The sequence below is a fragment of the Oncorhynchus clarkii genome, chromosome 1, assembly GCF_045791955.1.
Source record: "Oncorhynchus clarkii lewisi isolate Uvic-CL-2024 chromosome 1, UVic_Ocla_1.0, whole genome shotgun sequence".
In the NCBI taxonomy this organism is placed as follows: Eukaryota; Metazoa; Chordata; class Actinopteri; order Salmoniformes; family Salmonidae; genus Oncorhynchus; species Oncorhynchus clarkii.
The window spans coordinates 60,318,179-60,338,752 of record NC_092147.1 but is presented as its reverse complement, the minus strand read 5'-3'; the positions used below and the strand labels follow the sequence as shown (position 1 = coordinate 60,338,752).

Below are 20,574 nucleotides of genomic sequence, written 5' to 3'. Positions count from 1 at the left end.
GCACCCCAACCTGCAATCTTGGCCTACATATATCCCCCACCAGCAAAGTAGTACATTTCTTTGAGTCATCACAGACACCTGTTTGGAAACAGGCGTATGGAATTGGGCAAACACATTTAAAACAGTGTTCCTCTGACGCCCCAGGGGAAAGGAATTCACGGTACCTTCATCCGCCTAGATTGGTAAACAGCTTCTAAAATGTTGTGTCCCATCATTTCTATTGAATCCACACGTTACACAAAGAGACGTCAGATGTCTGCAATATCTGTCTGAAATCATTGTTTGACTTCAGGGATCTTGGCATGCTTGTGACAGTGGTTCATGCACATGAACTTTCCATCTTCAGTGACGTTCTTTCGTAGTCCACTTTTTATGGAATGTTTCTGATTGAAGGGTTAATCATATTTGGCATCCAACATATGGGTGAACCTTTGCAAAGCATGTCTGTTTCTGTTCAACTTTTTATTGTTATGTCAACCTGCCATAGACTATACTGTATCACTGCCGTTTAAGATGAGGGAGGACGATTATATTTTTAATGATCATGGCCTTATTTCTATTACAGCATGACTGTCATTCATAATCCATTTACCCATCTCAATGTAACGTTGATAGGTTTAGGCTACTACATTATACTCTAATTTTCCCTATACCCATCATGAGGTTGCTACAACCTAGCCTATGAATGAAAGATACATTAATTTGTAATCAAGGTGACACATTCAATACTGCCTTGCACACCTTTGCCTGCATCTAGATGATTTAAGGTGTAATCATTAGTCCAACAGTTGCATACAATAGTTTTTTCTATTGGACAAATTCTGCTATATTTAGTCCCGCTTCGTTCCGTTTGCTTCCATTTAGGAAAAGATTTTCAACAGAATCGGCGGAATGAATACACCATTGATCACACACAAACTCAGTTCACTTTCATAGCAGCCACATACAAACAGCATGATCACTTTGCTCGTTAATTCCTTCTTGCATCTACGTGCTCTCCTCCTCTCACCTTCTCTCTTCTCTTGTGGACATCAGTGTACAACACATCAGCTGTCTGTGAACAGGCAAAAAAAACTTTCAAAGCCAAACCTTCATATCATAACCGCTAACCGCTACACACAGCCTACATCATTGTCACCATATTAGCTAACATCATAGTCAACATAGCTGCTAGAACTAATGCATTAGTAAACTCGCTACAATCATGCAGTACTGTGTACAGTCAGCAAGCAGTTTAGCAGTTACACAGGCTGGTCGCGGTGGCAATAAATTAATAAAAACAAAAGCTTACCTTGACTTGGAAAAGTTCCAGTGCTGAATAAGCTGAGCCAGCTAGCTAACATGACATCTCTCTCTGATTGAGCTGGGTGTTTGAGTAGGCTAAACTAGCTAGCTGTATTCTCTAGCTAAAATGTGAAAGAGAAAGGGAAATATAGCTCTCTCTCTCTCTCTGTTTCTCCTTCATTTTTGAAGAAATTAATTTGTTTAAAACTGTTCAACTATTGTATTTCTCTCTCTTTGAGTCAACTGCTCACCACTTTTTATGCGCTGCAGTGCTAGCTAGCTGTAGCTTATGCTTTCAGTGCTAGGTGGACAAAATGTCAGATCATGCTGCAAAAGCTCTGCTAGGTTGGAGGACATCCTCTGGAAGTTGTCAAAATTACTGTGTAAATCTATGGAAGGGGTTGAGAACCATGAGCCTCCTAGGTTTTGTATTGAAGTCAATGTACCCACAGGAGGACGGAAGCTAGCTGTCCTCAGGCTTCACCACGGTGCTACCCCACAGAGAGCTGTTGAGGCTACTGTAGACTTTCATTGCAAAACAGTGTTTTAATCAATTATTTGGTTACATTAATATATTTAGTATATATTTATCCAAAAGGATACCTTTTTTAAAGTTCTTCTATGCAGAAATCTCTGCACCATTTCCTGGTTGCTAAAACTCGAATAGTTAGCCTAATTTCAGTTTATGTGACAAAATAAGCTAGTATAGTGTAGAGAATCACTGCTGTGAAATATATTTTCGATAACGAAAAATATTGTTTCAGCTGTTTGAAGCTGGTGTAAACCGAAACTAAAAGACCCAAAAACCAAGCATATAAATAGCACATATTGAACAGATCTTAGACTTACTTTCAGATAGAATTATAGATCTGTAACTCACATTTCTATGTGAATTTGGTCGGGTTGCCCAAAACGTTACATATTGCACTTTAATGTTTCACTATTTAAATTTTTCTGAAATTCACTGAGGAGGATGGCCTTCCCCTTGCTCCTCTGAGCAGCCTCCACTGGTATCTATCTATACATCTAACGTACATTGCTGAGAATCCCCAGGCTTGTAAATCTCTTGTAAATAATCAGAATGAGATCTACTTCTTTTATTTCAGATAAGCCTCTCACCTCTATTTCCTGTTTATTTTCCACCAGAGCAGCGTAGTGTCAGCTCAATTAACCACAAGTAGCACGAGAAACCATTCATTTCATCCCATGTTGAGAGGGACTTGGAGTTCAGTCAGCAGACCTGGGTTCAATTTGAGCGCTTACTTTAGCCTGCTTGGAGTGCCAGATGGGTGTGGTTTGCAGTTTTGCAACTATTCTATTGGCTCCATTGTACCAGGCAAGCTCAATCAAGTCCAGCTAAAGTATTTGAAATGATTATCAATAGTGTTTGAACCCAATTCTGTCAGACAGAGAGGGATATAATGACAGGAAAGTGAGAAGACAGACAATTCTGTGGCAGTGGCATGTTCTCGAAGGGGGGGGGGGGGGTGAAGTGCCCGTGGAACATTTGACTTTATAAATACATTAGTCTATAGACCTTCCAGGCTGAATGCTGGTCTTATAAAGATAGGCATTCATTTTTAAAGGTTATTAATGATCCTCCTCCCCTGGCAACCAGAGGGAATGAATGTTGTGGGAAATAAGCCTGTGCCATATGCTACTGGTCCGGTCGTCTGTTTGAGATGGGGCGGGTGTGAAGACGTGTGGTGTTACGAGAAGGACCAGGCTGGCGCTTGGGATTGTGCAATCTTATGTGCAAACAACACTCGTGCTTTTATTCATAGCCCGCATGTCATGTCTGTTGTTTTGACACTCTGTGACTTCGCATGGAGAAAAGCAACAGAAACAGTGGGCTAAAATTAGCGAAGCTCTAAACCATTCAAAATGCTAGCGGGTGCTACCCCGCCAGCGAATGGCTCTCCCTGTGTTTTTTATTTATTTTTATTTTACCTTTATTTTACTAGGCAAGTCAGTTAAGAACAAATTCTTATTTTCAATGACGGCCTAGGAACAGTGGGTTAACTGCCTGTTCAGGGGCAGAACGACAGATTTTGTACCTTGTCAGCTCTGGGATTTGAACTTGCAACCTTTCGGTTACAAGTCCAATGCTCTAACCACTAGGCTACCCTGCCGCCCCAGGGGTTAGTGGGGTTAGTAACCTCCCCAGAATAACATCAAATAAGATAACGTGTGTTGTTAGCTCGCACGGCGGAGTCCTATAAACAAACTTATTCACTCACCCCTTTCTTGTTCGTTTATGTGTGTGTGCTTGTGCTTATCCTATATGTCATTGTGTTAGTTTAACTTTATTTGTGTGTTATTGTAAATGTCTGACTCCGTTTCTAATTGCTTTTACTGTATTCAGGAATTGCTGTTATTTGCATTATACTGTGACAATATTTGTGTGTGTTTCTGTGTGTATGTGTGTGCACGTGTGCGCGCAAGTGTGTGTAATTTGGCCTGCTTGCACCACCAGCTGGTTAATTGTCCCCCGGTCTGGTCCAGTGGTAATGAGAGTGACTCAATACCAGACAAAAGAGAGGCCCTCTGTGAGAGACACCAGCCTATTGGCTGAGCCTAGTGAGAGCCCCCTCCACGCATGGGCCCCCTCCCCTGACCGATGCACGCCCACCCCCCTGCACCCCTCCTCACTGCCGCTTGTTCTCCAACTTGCATGCCGGGCCAAAACACACGCTTCGCTCCTCCGTGTAAAAGCTTCGTCCAGCAGAGCTAAGGATCGGCAGGCGTTGGAGACACTACAGACAGAAACACAGGAGAGGGAGAGAAGAGAACCTCACGACAGCTAATGCTCCTGCATCTGTTCTAGCTGGAAGAGACCTTCCTGTGGATTTATCAATGACTTCTTTGTTTGGTCTGTTGCAGAGTGCCCCCTCTTTCAGCCCTCTGGAAACACCCTCCGACCTACAGAAGTAGTAAGTCCATGCTTCTCTTACCTCTATGCTTCTGTCTTGTTGCTTATCCATTCCCAAACGTGTGTTTGTCTGTATTGAGGGCACGTTTTTAGGAGGGCTGTCAGCAGGGATGTTTTTGTGGGTGCATTTGAACACCCTGTGAAGATGTCCCCTGAGTCTGCTTCCTGAGAGAGAGAGAGAGAGAGAGAGAGAGAGAGAGAGAGAGAGAGAGAGAGACTTATTAACGAGGGTAAAAGCTGCCAGTACAGTGTGTCCTCTGTCTGCTTTGGAGAGATTTTGGGGGTGGTGGGTGAGAGGGGGGGTCATGGTTACTATGTGGCGATTTATTTAAAGCTGAAAGCAAACAGCCCCTGAGTCAAACCTGGATGTCATTTGTGAGTGGAGAGAGACAGGGAACTGCGCTCTACTCCACCCCTACAGCTACGTAACGTTACAGAAAACGTTATCCCCCCAGAGTGGGTGTGTGATGCGCCTGTATCGTATAACAAGAATAACTTTTATATGAAAGAGGGTGTTTGGTCATTAAGCAAACCAGCAGCGTTACGACTTGGATCACTTTGTTTTTGTCAGCAGAGATTTATGTGCGCTATTTTTGTTTCCGCAATAAAATGTAAGGAATTCTAGCCCTCGCCATGGTGACTTTCTTGAGGTCCATTGGCTGAAAGTTGTCCCTCCATTTCAACATGGAATTTTCCATCTCTCTCCAAACGTAAAGTGCATTCGGAAAGTATTCAGACCCCTTGACTTTTTCCACATTTTGTTATGTTACAGCCTTATTCTAAAATTGGTTAAATATTTTTTTCTCCCTCATCAATCTTCACACAATACCCCATAATGACAAAGTAAAAACAAGTTTTTGGAAATATTACATTTACATAAGTATTCAGACGCTTTACTCAGTACTTTGTTGAAGCACCTTTGGCAGCGATTACAGCCTTGAGTCTTCTTGGGTATGACGCTACAAGCTTGGCACTCCTGTATTTGGGGTGTTTCTCCCATTCTCCTCTGCAGATCCTCTCAAGCTCTGTCAGGTTGGATGGGGTGTGTCACTGCACAGCTATTTTCAGGTCTCTCCAGAGATGTTCGATTGGGTTCAAGTCCGGGCTCTGGTTGGGCCACTCAAGGACATTCAGAGACTTGTCCCGAAGTCACTCCTGCGTTGTCTTGGTTGTGTGCTTAGGATTGTTGTCCTGTTGGAAGGTGAACCTTCACCCCAGAGGTCCTGAGCACACTGGAGCTCTGTCAGAGTGACCATCAGGTTCATGGTCACCTCCCTGACCAAGGTCCTTCTCCCCTGGTTGCTCAGTTTGGCCGGGCGGCCAGCTCTAGGAAGAGTATTGGTGGTTCCAAACTTCTTCCATTTAAGAGTGATGTAGGCCACTGTGTTCTTGGGGACCTTCAATACTGCAGATTTTTTTTGGTACCTTTCCCCAGATCTGTGCCTCGACACAATCATGTCTCGGAACTCTACGGACAATTCCTTCGACCTCATGGCTTGGTTTTTGCTCTGACATGCACTGTCAACTGTGGGACCTTATAAAGACAGGTGTGTGCCTTTCCAAATCAAGTTGTAGAAACGTCTCAAGGACGATCAATGGAAACAGAATGCACCTGAGCTCAATTTCGAGTCTCATAGCAAGAACCTGTTTTCGCATTGTCATTATGGGGTAGATTGATGAGGAAAAACAATAATATTATGCATTTTAGAATAATGCACTGTCGTAAAAAAAAATTTGAGAAAAGTCTAGGGGTCTGAATACTTTCCGAATGCACTGTATATTAGGATTTCACAGCATGATATTCCCTAACTCTTTTTAACAGTTTGTTGTCATCCTAAATCTTTGACGTCATTCATTGTCGTCAGCTCATTGGATATGAAGTAGCACAGCTTATTGATATTGCCATGCACTGTATTGCAATAAGTTAATTAACAGAGACGTCTGTTTGTACTTATTATATTATATTATATACTACACATTTTAACTAATGTCTACAGTCTAAATGGATTGCTTAAAGCATTGGTTCAGTCTAAAGCCTTTCTTTTTAAATAAATAAACATGTATTTGTAAGGGTCTAACAAGTATGTATAGTAACTGGTTGCATCAACTATCTGCCCCCAAGTTCTGAAAATTCCCATTTAAAATGAGCAAAAAAACGATTTGTTTCTGGTCAATAGCTAATCATAAGTGCACATAACTGATGAACAAAAATAATAACAACTGTCAGAGCACTGGCTTCGTTAGCCCAAAACCGCTTTGATTTGCTAACGTTTAATAATGCTTGTGATGCGTTCAAAACAGTTTGCGCTATAAACCCTATCGGGTCGCCTGTTCGTGAAATGTTTTTAAAATAGCCCTAAACTGCTGAGATGAAGCCGGTACGTCCCACATGCTTCCCTCAAGCGGATACGAGACACGTGTTTAGAGCGTCAGAGTTTCCTGGGTTTTTCTTTGAAATTAGAGGCCTAGCCTATATTCAATAACTTTCAAGTACACATTTACCCCATTGTTGTATATCCACATTGCTTACTGTATACAGACGTGGGTATGAACAACCGGACTCAAACAGATATTCTTAGCTTTGAGTGCGGTATAGGTCAGCGACGGACATGTGCACAAACAATATTCAGTCATTAGACTGCTTACATGTGATGCTATCAGCTGTAGGCTTATATTTCAAATATTGCCTTTTTTTTCAAACAGGCTAAGCTCCTATCCATCTATTCTTAGCCTTGCAATTTTATCTGTCATCAAACAATCAAGCTCTCTGAGCTCGATGCCTGCTGGTTAGATGTTATTGGGTCTTCAGTCGTATGCCAGGTGGGACGTTGGTTCCAAGGAGCAGTAGAGCCAATGTAGCCTGCTAAGGGGTATTTATTTGAGTACTTGCATGTACCCTATAAAGTAAAGTATTTTTTATATTGAATGTGAAGGTAGTATCCCAAATGGTTGGGCTGAGAACTATGAAATAGGTTCTTATTAAGGGGGTTGAACAAACAACGGAGGTATTTATAATCCAACATTTGGTTCTTCCTGTTAAACTGTAACCAGGCACCATGTCAGAGTGCCTGACTCATTTGGGGAAAACCTGTTACTCTCCTCATGCCTCACTTTACTTGAGCCCTCAAATGTGTGTCTATTGTGTCCCCAAATGTTTTTTTGTTGTTGTTCATTTACAGCACAGGAAAGTAGAATATCCGGCAATGGGAATTAAACTACTGTTGTGCTACCCTGTGAAGACACTGTCGGTGGAGCAATTCCTTATGCAGAAAAAAAAGTTGTTGTCAGGCTTTGTTTTATTTTTCCACGTGACTTACTATGTTACTGGAAAACCGTTGTCAGTTTAATGGCCTCCACTCGTACATGGCAGCACAAATAGAAAGGCAGGGAGGCGTCAAGTTCTCTCCTCTCCTCAGAGCAATCCTGAGAAAAGTACAGGTGCATAGCAGAAGAGAGGCAGGAGCAACATGTGGTAACGTTCAGGCAATATTTATTTTCCCCGAAATCTCTCCAATTGGCCCCTGTGGAATGCTAAGATAAGAGTGGTGAGCACAAATAGTGAGTGTTTTACGTCAAGGTCCAAATTCCAAGCATTCTTATATGGATGCGTCTTTGTACTCTTCATGTTCCCATAATACAAGTAAACACAAAGGTTGAATGGACAAGTAATCAACCACAGAATGTTCAAAATAAGTCGAACCATATTGCGACTCGCAGAATTGCGTAAATACAAATGCAATGCTTCTTTATCCTTTCATAAAAATGCATTTTATGCAACATTTTTAACTCAGTTAGACTGCACTTAATTGCCCATGCTCCCTTCTAGCTACAGTAGCTGGTTGTGTAAACATGTAGTCCTGTTCTAATCAGGCTTTCTGAGTAAAGCTGTTTTTTTTTATAGGTTGAATCACTCTTTACTCCCTGTTTTTCTCACCCCTATCTAGCTCCGGGTGTAAGGCCGGACACAGCGAGGTGGAGAAGGACGAAGGCTCGTCTGGCAGCGAGCCAGCGGCTCCAGAATGCGACCGCTATGTTTACAAGAGCATCCTGGAGGGCGGTGATATTCCCCTGCAAGGTCTGCGGGCCCTCAACAAGCGCCATGCCAGCACCTCCTCTAAAGGTAGGGTTCCACCACTCAACACATGCTGCCAGTAAATCGGGGTGAACTGAACTGGCTTCACAGTGTGACTCTGAAAGTTTTTTTTTTTTTTTTTTTTTTTTTTTTTTTTTTTTTTTTTTACTACTCAGACAGAACCGAATGACTTATGGGGATGATGAACCTTAAAAGTGTCTGTCAGAGATACATGTGTTTCCTTTTAACTCTGAATGTCCTTGAGTGGCTCACGTATTCTTTTCACACCAGAGGCCAATCATCTTGCAGCATTTCTTTTTTTACTCAGATGTTTATTTGATTTATTATTGATATCATGGATCTTTCACCAAACTGTCCATATCCGCTTGGAAATCCATTGAGAGTTAGGCTGTTGGAGGTTTTCTCGCGAAATCAATGAATGAAGGCTATTAGGCTAACCTTGGGTTTTCCCCTCGTCTTCAGTTATTTGCCTCTGCAGGCCAGGCGGTCGTTGGAGAGGCTTAGGGGCAGGGCTCCGAAGTGTACTTAAGCCAGGGAGCAAAGGTCCAGGCGCCTGGGACGGATGGGGAGGAAAGGGGGAGATAAACAGGACTCTGGTTTTCACGGCTGGGCCAGACAGGGGTGAGATAAACAAGAAGGACGTAGCAGGGTGGTCAGGAATGAGGAAGTCAGCTGTCAGAGGGAGTTCAGAGGGTGGAATTCCTGCGCACATGACCAGGGGAGAGAAATGCGATGGGGAGAGGGAGAGGAAAGGAGGGAAGGGGACGAGAAAGGAAGGGGCACAACTAGGTGATGTTGCCCCAAGTCACCATCGCGCCAGTCCATTTGGAGTTTGTATCAGTTTTTCTGCCAGATGCACAAATGTATTCTTTATATTCTTATTTAATGTGAGCCTTCTGCCCTTCTCAATTAATAAGAAATATTTGTTCTCAACAGAATGATTTTAGATGGCTAGTAGACCTACTGTATTGGGAAACAAAGTTACCAGATGACTTGACTGCAGTTCAAGTCCCTATCCTATAAAAGTCTTGCCTGAAGTCCCTTTTCCATAAAATGTGGAAACTGCTGTAAAAGAGAATTCCGCCCAGAGTTATCTTGAGCAAACTTAGTTTACTGACTAGCACGCTTTCTCGTCATGGCTTGCCAGAGGAACGCCGCCTTGGACACTCACTTACAGTACAACAGAGCAAGACAAAGTGCAGACAAAGAGACAAAGAAGCAACTCATCGCGTGGTTCTGCTTCGTGCTCTTTCAAACAATAATGGAACACTTTGTTTGTCACCGAACTTTGCTTCCTGCAGGCTGTTCTGGTGGCTAAGATTGTAACGTCCCCTTATAATGTCATATTCATGTGAATAACAGTAGCATTCAACTTATTCAGTGTGTGGAGCTCAAACAGGACACTGAGGATATTGCAGGTCTGCCATATATGACTGAGCCAAAATGACAGACTCATAAGAATAATGGCAGTTAGAATTTGGAATCCTTGTGGAGTTACTTTCACGACAGCTGGTGGCAGTTATGTGTCATCCTTCCTTACTGTGGTAGAACCAGCACATACAGTACTTGGCATTACTAGCACATCACTTACTTAGGTGAGAGTCAACCATAGCCTCCTCATCACAGCAGGTGTGTCTGTCTGAATATTATGCTGTAGTTAGTTGCTCACAGAGGTGTGAGCGACCTTGTCGTTCTTTACCGTTTTATTTGAGACTGTGGCCTGTGATTCCTCAATGCTGAGGCTTATTTTGTAGGTATTGTTTGTGTTAAGTAGTGCGTAGAGAGGCAAGTAGCTTATAGCGTCATTTGTATTTCTTATGAACACATACAGTATAGTGTTTACTGGATAATTGTTTTTAATACACGTTTTCAAAGCTAGCTCTCTGTTGTGAGGTTCAAGAGGCAAATATTAGAAAAGGAAGTCCAGTGTTTCACTCGAACAACAAGCTTACCAACATTACATCACAAAGCATTTCATGCATGACGTACTTCCCTGCTCTTTGCCCTTTCTGTTGTTTGGTTTATTTTATGTTCGCTGCTTACGATCACTACCAATTTAATTAGGAACGATTGTGATTGAATAAGCATATCAGATCCAGTGAAAATACTACACACTTAATCAAAATCAACATTTTCACTGCTCCAACTAAAAACAAAGCATTTTACTTCATTTTACAGGTATCATGACTAATTGTATAACAGAGCCATTTGTGGCGTAACAGAGTCACTTGTACTATAGCGAAGTCATTTGTTACTTGACGTGAAATGAATCAAGTGTTTTTCTCCCTCCCATCAACTTCTGATGGAACCATTAGAAATGTGTTGACTCTGTATTGTTCTTCAGTGGGTGTGAATTTGTGACCATTGTAACCTAATACGCTGTTTATTTCTGTTGTTCTGCATGCTTGCCAGTGGATTATCAAGGTGGGAATGGCTATATCATTTCCCCCTGCTCTTCTGTAAATAGTCGATCAGTTCTTGCCAGTAATGCCCTAGGTTACCAGTGTAAGAATAAGAAGCCCTTATCTGCCGCCAAAGGCTGCATACCCCAAATCCTCCCCTCTAAGTTCAAACCTAAGCTGATGGCCCCTGGTGGTGACAGACAGGACAGGAGGACTATACCTGCCAAGCACCCAAAGGCACACAGCTGTGAGGATATATACACAGGGAGCACAGGAGCAGAGGCCCGGGAGAGCGGACTGCACTCAAACACAGACTCAGACTCCAATGATCTCCCTCTTGACTCTGAGACTCGTTTTGAAAATGGCAACCCTGAGACTAGAAGGAGCACAGCCGAGTTCTCCACCCTATACCGGAACATGCACAGCATCCAGAGGCCTTCCTACTCGGTGGGCTCCAGCCCCCACGGGAGTGTCCGTAGCCTGACCTCCCTGTTTGAAAAGGTGGGGATCAATGAAACTGATGGGGAGGGGGATGAGGCAGGGGGGAACATTCCCCAGCGGGACGCTGTGTCGTCAAGGGTGTCGGCGTTTGAACTGATCATCCAGCGCTCCAGCTCGACTCCCACACGCTCCTCCTCCATGCCAACGCTACCCACTGGCCCAACCCACAACCACGGCGCCGCCAACCTCTTCATGGTGTCTGCCGTCTCAGCTGAGTTGCTGCTGGTCACTGACCCTGGGCAGACAGAGGGCTGCCCTCTGGAGGACACGGAGGGCAAGGCAGCCCAAGACGAGGCCTCTCTATCAGGCAGCAAGAGAGTGGAGGCGGTGGCATCCTCGGAGTACAGTGACACCCTGCGAGCCGAGTCTCTCTCTGGGACTGAGGTAGAGATAGAGCAGCACGGCTCCACAGAGAAAGTACCAAAAGAGAAACCCCCAGTGGTCACTTTCTCCAGAACCTCAAACAGTCCCCCAGCACCAGTCACTCCATCTGCTCCCCCACACAACTACCACCTCCATAACCACCATCACCACCAACACCTTAAACCCGGCAGCAAGTGCAAAGGCTCCTGCCCAGCCTCTTATACCCGGTTCACCACCATCCGGCGGCATGAGAGGCAGCAGCAGGCCTCAGCCCAGCAGGACAAACTCTCCACTCAGGAGAAAATAAAGAACTCCTCCTCTCTCCCCGGGAACCTCTTGCTCATGGGCCCTGCACCATTCATGGTGAAGAGGTCTCTCCAGTCTCACCGGGCCCAAAATTATTTCTCAGCCACTAAGGTGATGGCAGGTCAAAGGTCACAGACCCATTCTAGTGAGCCCAGGCCCCTCATCCCACAGCGTCTCTCTTCCTTGGAGGTGCTGGAGAGGCTTGGCACTGGGGAGGGTGCGCCGACCGGCAGTGACAACAACCTGACTAATGGGGGATGCATGGACGCCAATGGGAATCTTCTGCAGCCGATGGCAGCTCATCGCAGAGGTGGCTATCTCCTCACCCTTCCTACACACCCGTGCCGATCTCTATGGCCACTCATTTTGTTTATTCTCCAAACTTTTCTTCCTCACATTGTGTCTGTTTCTTTCACAACGTGATGCTACCACCTCCCATCTTTTTAGTCTCTGTGGTTTGTGACAAAGTGACAATGCAGCCTCTCCATTTCAGTTTTTGGTGTTTTGGTTTTGGTGGTTTTTCCATTTTCACTTTCTTGCCCGACGAAATTGTTTTCCCACCAACCCATCACAAAACACTTGAGTAACTTTGCATGACACCTTCATTTTGATTAAAATATATTGAATTTCATGTAAAATGCCATGCAATGTTGGTGTGGGCTATTGTTATGGCATTGCGTACTGTATACACCCTTAAGCAATGTGTTACCCTGAATTTTTTTTAAGGCTTTGTGGATTTGGATTTGGTCAGCTTTGAGGTAAACAAATGTGCATCCTCCATTCTATCATTCTGACAGGGCTGGTGTTTCAATTAGAGACTACAGTGCCTTGCGAAAGTATTCGGCCCCCTTGAACTTTGTGACCTTTTGCCACATTTCAGGCTTCAAACATAAAGATATAAAACTGTATTTTTTTGTGAAGAATCAACAACAAGTGGGACACAATCATGAAGTGGAACGACATTTATTGGATATTTCAAACTTTTTGAACAAATCAAAAACAGAAAAATTGGGCGTGCAAAATTATTCAGCCCCCTTAAGTTAATACTTTGTAGCGCCACCTTTTGCTGCGATTACAGCTGTAAGTCGCTTGGGGTATGTCTCTATCAGTTTTGCACATCGAGAGACTGAAATTTTTTCCCATTCCTCCTTGCAAAACAACTCGAGCTCAGTGAGGTTGGATGGAGAGCATTTGTGAACAGCAGTTTTCAGTTCTTTCCACAGATTCTCGATTGGATTCAGGTCTGGACTTTGACTTGGCCATTCTAACACCTGGATATGTTTATTTTTGAACCATTCCATTTTAGATTTTGCTTTATGTTTTGGATCATTGTCTTGTTGGAAGACAAATCTCCGTCCCAGTCTCAGGTCTTTTGCAGACTCCATCAGGTTTTCTTCCAGAATGGTCCTGTATTTGGCTCCATCCATCTTCCCATCAATTTTAACCATCTTCCCTGTCCCTGCTGAAGAAAAGCAGGCCCAAACCATGATGCTGCCACCACCATGTTTGACAGTGGGGATGGTGTGTACAGGGTGATGAGCTGTGTTGCTTTTACGCCAAACATAACGTTTTGCATTGTTGCCAAAAAGTTACATTTTGGTTTCATCTGACCAGAGCACCTTCTTCCACATGTTTGATGTGTCTCCCAGGTGGCTTGTGGCAAACTTTAAACAACACTTTTTATGGATATCTTTAAGAAATGGCTTTCTTCTTGCCACTCTTCCATAAAGGCCAGATTTGTGCAACATACGACTGATTGTTGTCCTATGGACAGAGTCTCCCACCTCAGCTGTAGATCTCTGCAGTTCATCCAGAGTGATCATGGGCCTCTTGGTTGCATCTCTGATCAGTCTTCTCCTTGTATGAGCTGAAAGTTTAGAGGGACGGCCAGGTCTTGGTAGATTTGCAGTGGTCTGATACTCTTTCCATTTCAATATTATCGCTTGCACAGTGCTCCTTGGGATGTTTAAAGCTTGGGAAATCTTTTTGTATCCAAATCCGGCTTTAAACTTCTTCACAACAGTATCTCGGACCTGCCTGGTGTGTTCCTTGTTCTTCATGATGCTCTCTGCGCTTTTAACGGACCTCTGAGACTATCACAGTGCAGGTGCATTTATACGGAGACTTGATTACACACAGGTGGATTGTATTTATCATCATTAGTCATTTAGGTCAACATTGGATCATTCAGAGATCCTCACTGAACTTCTGGAGAGAGTTTGCTGCACTGAAATTAAAGGGGCTGAATAATTTTGCACGCCCAATTTTTCAGTTTTTGATTTGTTAAAAAAGTTTTAAATATCCAATAAATGTCGTTCCACTTCATGATTGTGTCCCACTTGTTGTTGATTCTTCACAAAAAAATACAGTTTTATATCTTTATGTTTGAAGCCTGAAATGTGGCAAAAGGTCGCAAAGTTCAAGGGGGCCGAATACTTTCGCAAGGCACTGTATGTGCTTCACACATAGCTGGCATTGGCATTCCCTGTGTTTATTCTGTGCGATTAAACATGGATTTCTGTCACAGAGGTTGGGAGTCATAGGGGTTTACTATGGTGCTTGCGTGGAGGCACTGTGCAATGTCTATTGGTAAAGGCTGGGTGGGAAGCAAGATGAGTAACGCAGTGCAGTTAGTGGAGACTGTGATGAGGCACTAAACATGTCCGTGTGGAATTTAGATGACTCATTGGTGATGGGTGATATGTGTTCACACTGTACAACAACCATATCATAGTCACATTATTGTATCTGAATTGTTTTGTACAAGTATTTGTTGCCTCTATAGCTGTCAACTCTCTCTCTCTCTCTCTCTGCCTTTTTTTTCCCATCAACAACACCCTAAAGCTTAGTCATGGTGTGTTACTGTGTTTGTTGTTGCTTCGTGCATGTGGGAATTTACACTGAGTGTACAAAACATGAAGAACACCTTCCTTATAGTGATTTGCACCCCCCCCCCCACCCCCTCTCGATGACTAACAGCTCAGATTTCTCTAGCTCATCAACAATAACACCTTTGAGCCCTCCTGATCTATCATGGAAGTTATAAGATCCACTCTCTTGATCCATGAACTGCTCTGTTGCTGACCTCCCCCATATACTGTAGATAGACATTCACGTGCTTCAATAAAATACTTTGTATAGTAGTTCACAATCACAATGACACACCGCAGCTACTATATATACTGTACAAGAATACAGACTGAGTGTACAAAACATTCAGAACACCCACAGTTGTGTCAAGTTGGCTGGATGTCCTTTGAGTGGTGGACCATTCTTGATAAACACGGGAAACTGATAAACACGAGAACAAAAAACGGCAGCATTGCAGTTCTTGACACAAACCGGTGTGCCTGGCACCTACCACCGTACCCTGTTCAAAGGCACTTACATCTTGTCCATTCACCCTCTGAGTGGCACGCGTACACAATCTATGTCTCAATTGTCTCAAGGCTTCAAAATCCTTCTTTAACCGGTCTCCTCCACTTCATCTACACTGATGTGAAGTGGATTTAACACGTGACATCAATAAGGCTTTCCCCTCAATTCACCTGGTCAGTATGTGCCATGGAAAGAGCAGGTATTCGTAATGTTTTTGTACATTTAGTGTATGTTTTTTTCCAAAAAATTTTTTTTTGGGGGGGGGGGGGGGGGTTGTGTATTTTTCTTTTATCATACTGAAAATTACACCTTTTCTTTGGAGCATGACTAGTTCTATATGGTACAATGTTACAAGTCCCCTTGCTTTGTCAAACTATGCTTTGTACATATATTGGAATTGTGGTATTGCAATGCGTTAGGGTTATCTAAAAGTTACAAATATATACACTACCGTTCAAAAAGTTTGGGGCCACTTAGAAATGTCCTTGTTTTTTTTTGTCCATTAAAATAACATCTAAATTGATCATAAAAACAGTGTAGATATTGTTAATGTTGTAAATGACTATTGTAGCTGGAAACGGCTGATTTTTAATGGACTATCTACATAGGCGTACAGAGGCCCATTATCAGCAACCATCACTCCTGTGTTCCAATGGCACGTTGTGTTAGCTAATCCAACTTTATCATTTTAAAAGGCTAATTGATTATTAGAAAACCCTTTTGCAATTGTGTTAGCACAGCGGTTGTTCTGATTAAAGAAGCAAAAAACTGTCCTTCTTTAGACCAGTTGAGTATCTGGAGCATCAGCATTTGTGGGTTCGATTACAGGCTCAAAATGGCCAGAAACATCTGAAACTGGTCAGCCTAATTAAGGCTATTCCGTGCGAGAAATTGCCAAGAAACTGAAGATCTCGTACAACGCTTTGTACTACTCCCTTCACAGAACAGCACAAACTGTCTCTAACCAGAATAGAAAGAGGAATGGGAGGCCCCTGTGCACAACTGAGCAAGAGGACAAGTACATTAGAGTGTCTAGTTTGAGAAACAGACACCTCACAAGTCCTCAACTGGCAGCTTCATTAAATAGTACTTGCAAAACACCAGTCTCAACGTCAACAGTGAAGAGGTGACTCTGGGATCCTGGACTTCTAGGCAGAGGTGAAAATAAAAAGCCATATCTTAGACTGGCCAATAAAAAGAAAAGATTAAGATGGGCAAAGGAACTGGACAGAGGAACTCTGCCTAGAAGGCCAGCATCCCGGAGTCGCCTCTTCACTGTTCATTTCTCAGAACAAGAATAGACTGGCGAGATTCAGAAGAAGTACTTTGTTTCTGAACATTTTGAGCCTGTAATCAAACCCACAAAGGCTGATGCTCCAGATACTCAACTAGTCTAAAGAAGGCCAGTTTTATTGCTTCTTTAATCAGAACAGGCGTTTTCAGCTGTGCTAACATAATTGCCAAAGGGTTTTCTAATGATCAATTAGCCTTTTAAAATGGTAAACTTGGATTAGCTAACACAACGTGCCATTGGAACACAGGAGTGATGGTTGCTGATAATGGGCCTCTGTACGCCTATGGAAATATTCCATTAAAAATCAGCCGTTTCCAGCAACGATAGTCATTTACAACATTAACAATTTCTACACTGTATTTATGATCAACTTGATGTTATTTCTTTCAAAAACAAGGACATTTCAAAGTGACCCCAAACTTTTGAACGGCAGTGTATATTACAGATATTGAGAGCAGCATTATTGATGAATTTTGTCATGTGAAAATGTTCAATCACTTGTAAGATTTTCAGGACATAATGAATTAATTTTTCGTACTAGATTCAGACTCGTCCCAGGCTTTGACCCAAGGAGACCTTGGTGACGGCCAGGATGAGGTGGTTAGGAGACGCCATGGAGACAAAGAGGTACCATTTCTTTATAGTTTTTAATCATTTCTGAAATGTTTCGTTTCTAGTCATCTCAACAAAACCTGATAGGGCTTCACTCTCTTTTTGAACAAGAAATAGAACTCAAAACGTTTCGGTGTAAACTAAAACGGTGAAATATTTTAACAATTTTAAAATCTTGAAAATGTCTGTGGTCCTCACAACTATTCATGTGGCATACAAGAACAAGTGAAATACAAAACAAATGTACTAGCAGATTAGGGTGTGTTTCCCTGACAGAAAATCCTGGAAGAGCAGCGTCGGCTGAAGAGGGAGCAGGAGGAGGCTGACACAGCATCGAGGCGACACACAGGAATCGTTCCCACCCACCACCAGTTCATTACTAATGAACGCTTCGGAGACCTGCTCAACATCAACATCAACGACACAGACAAGAGGAAATCCGGATCAGAGGTACAGTACAGTACCATCCCTCTCATTGTGCAACATGACAGCTATTTTGGTGGTGTGTGTGCGTTAGTGGTGCGTCAGCTGTTTGTTCACACGCACCCGCCCGCAAATGCCAGTAACCCATCGGCAACCTTCCGACTACTGTATGTACTGTATATAAAAAATATATTTATTTATTTTTTCTTCATAAAGGTAGTGTACTGGGCCTTTATTAGTCCTGTATTAGCGGGCCCCCTCGCCCCAACATAGGGGAGCACAACATAGGTAAGCAGATCATAGGCTAGCATTACTTGCTTGCACAACACAGTTTTGATCCCTCCCCCGTTATGTTTCTGGGACATATATTATCATCATGATAAACCTGCTGTTCACTGTGTATTCCCTGGCACACATTTAAAAGGGAAAGGGGGATACCTAGTCAGTTGTACAACTGAATGCCTTCAACTGAAATGTGTCTTCCGCATTTAACACAACCCCTCTGAATCAGAGAGGTGCGGGGGGCTGTCTTAATCGACATCTATTTCTTTGCCCGGGGAACAGTGGGTTAACTGCCTTGCTCAGGGACAGAATGGCCAATTTTTACCTTGTCAGCTCGGGGATTCGATCCAGCAACCTTTCAGTTACTGGCCCAACGCTCTAACCACTAGGCACTACGTTTTAATCAGTCAGCTTCCTCTGTTGGCAGTGCTCTATCCGTTTGACTGTAGCCCACAGTAGCCCAGTATTTACCACCGGACAGAAACACAGTCACAAGAGCTGTTTCACTCAGATCATTGCTAGAATATTCTCAGTGGATCAGGGTCACTGAAAGGGCACAAGTATCAACCAGATGAGCTCAGAGATGAAATTAAGCCACTCAAAAACATTTATGTATTTGAACTAATTACCATTGTACGTATCCAGTACAAATTAGTACTCTGGATTATATTTGTTTATGTTTTTATTCAGTTTTGGAAGCATATAATAAAAAAAGTTAGTGTTAATTTCCAGTGCGTTATAAGCGGTGGAGAAGAAAACAAATGTATATTGCAACTGGCATGTACAAGTGATATGTGTTTTTTTATGAATCAACAATGTCTTACTACAGGGCAGTGGTGGGAAAAGTACCCAGTTGTCATACTTGAGTAAAAGTAAAGATACCTTCATAGAAAATGACTCAAGTAAAAGTTAAAGTCACCCACTAAAATACTACTGGAGTAAAAGTCTAAAAGTATTTGATTTGATGATTTTATTAAGTATCAAAAGTAAATCATGTGTGTTTGGTGAGCCCACCCGATCAGAGGCAGTATGGATGACCAGAGATGTTCTCTTGATAAATACAGTGCCTTGCGAAAGTATTCGGCCCCCTTGAACTTTGCGACCTTTTGCCACATTTCAGGCTTCAAACATAAAGATATAAAACTGTATTTTTTTGTGAAGAATCAACAACAAGTGGGAAACAATCATGAAGTGGAACAACATTTATTGGATATTTCAAACTTTTTTAACAAATCAAAAACTGAAAAATTGGGCGTGCAAAATTATTCAGCCCCATTACTTTCAGTGCAGCAAACTCTCTCCAGAAGTTCAGTGAGGATCTCTGAATGATCCAATGTTGACCTAAATGACTAATGATGATAAATACAATCCACCTGTGTGTAATCAAGTCTCTGTGAATTGGACCATTTTCTGTCCTGCTAAACACTCAAACTGTAATGAGTACTTTTGGGTGACAGGGAAAATGTATGGAGTAAAAAGTAAAAAAAAATATAAATAGTAAAGTGTAATATAAATAGTAAAGTGAAGTACAGATACCCCAAAAAAACGACTTAAGTAAAAATACTTTAAAGTACTACTTAAGTACTTACACCACTGTAACAGGGTATGAAGATGAGGGTATAATAGGACTGTGAACATAAACCAGAAGATAGTCTTGTGTGAATCTTGCAAGCTAGCATGCAAGACCAGCCTGAAATGAATAACCATCGTTCCGTACATGTCACAGGGCATTGGAGTCCAGTCTCCTTTATCCATGCTTATTTTCTAACAGTCCTTGCTTTGTTTGTTTACAGAGAACTCCAGCCCTGGCTCGGTTTGACTTCAGAGCAGAGACTCTAAAGTGGGTCAAATTCATTTGCACACATACCATAAGTGATTTCAAGAGCATGCACAAAATACATTTAAGCAGTGAAATATAAACACTGGTGTGTTGTAATCGCCACGTGACTGTAACATGTAGGCCTATGTAACATTTGTGTGACTGATGGTGGTTTAGATGAATCTCCACTCTCACATAGCAATTTACACGTGGGGAGACGTCATTCTAAGTCCTTGAGTGAAATATTTAAAGTGGGTGATATTTCTGCCGTACCTTGTCATATGGCTCAGATGCCTTTGACATTTTGCTCATATTGCATTTAGAAATGAATGCATATTGTTGAATCCAATAGCTAACCTATGTTTGTTGTTGCCCTTTTTTTTCAGGGAGTTACCATTTCAAAAGGGAGACATTGTGTACATCATTCGACAGGTGGATAATAATTGGTTCGAAGGGGAGCATCACGGCAGAGTCGGCATCTTCCCACGGAGTTATGTTGAGGTACAACCACTTCCTGTATTTTGACTCAAAATGAACTCTGACCTTTTCTTACTAGATGGAACTCACTATAGTACGGTACAGACTGATGTGCCAAACAGATTAGTCAGTGCAGGGTTATTATGATACCAGTCAGTTCATCAGGTTTATGACACCAGTCAGTTCAGAAGTTTAAGTAAGAGTCCCAGTAATGATATTCACCGGAGTCATGTTCAGTAAGAAGAAACTGTTCTGAAACAGAGTGAAACAGGGAGGTGCTACCTGAACATGTCCATTAAAAACACAGATATTTGTTTCCTGTCGCAAAGCGTTTTTACCACAGTGTGCCCTCCTGAATGTGACACTGGTACCTTGCATTGACTTTAACTGATACCCTCCTAAACTTGA

General features: G+C 42.6%; 1 protein-coding gene across 1 annotated transcript in view; it reads left to right on the top strand.

Annotated features, from left to right (window-relative positions):
* The window catches only part of LOC139409482 (sorbin and SH3 domain-containing protein 1-like), a 78,111-nt gene that overhangs the window by 49,818 nt on the left and 7,719 nt on the right, over positions 1-20,574 (top strand). The window contains exons 15-21 of the mRNA XM_071154681.1: positions 4,168-4,217; positions 8,161-8,336; positions 10,722-12,191; positions 17,095-17,180; positions 17,442-17,615; positions 19,664-19,710; positions 20,076-20,190. Of these exons, the coding sequence (XP_071010782.1) occupies positions 4,168-4,217; positions 8,161-8,336; positions 10,722-12,191; positions 17,095-17,180; positions 17,442-17,615; positions 19,664-19,710; positions 20,076-20,190 (2,118 nt within the window). The remainder of the gene's footprint in view (positions 1-4,167; positions 4,218-8,160; positions 8,337-10,721; positions 12,192-17,094; positions 17,181-17,441; positions 17,616-19,663; positions 19,711-20,075; positions 20,191-20,574) is intronic.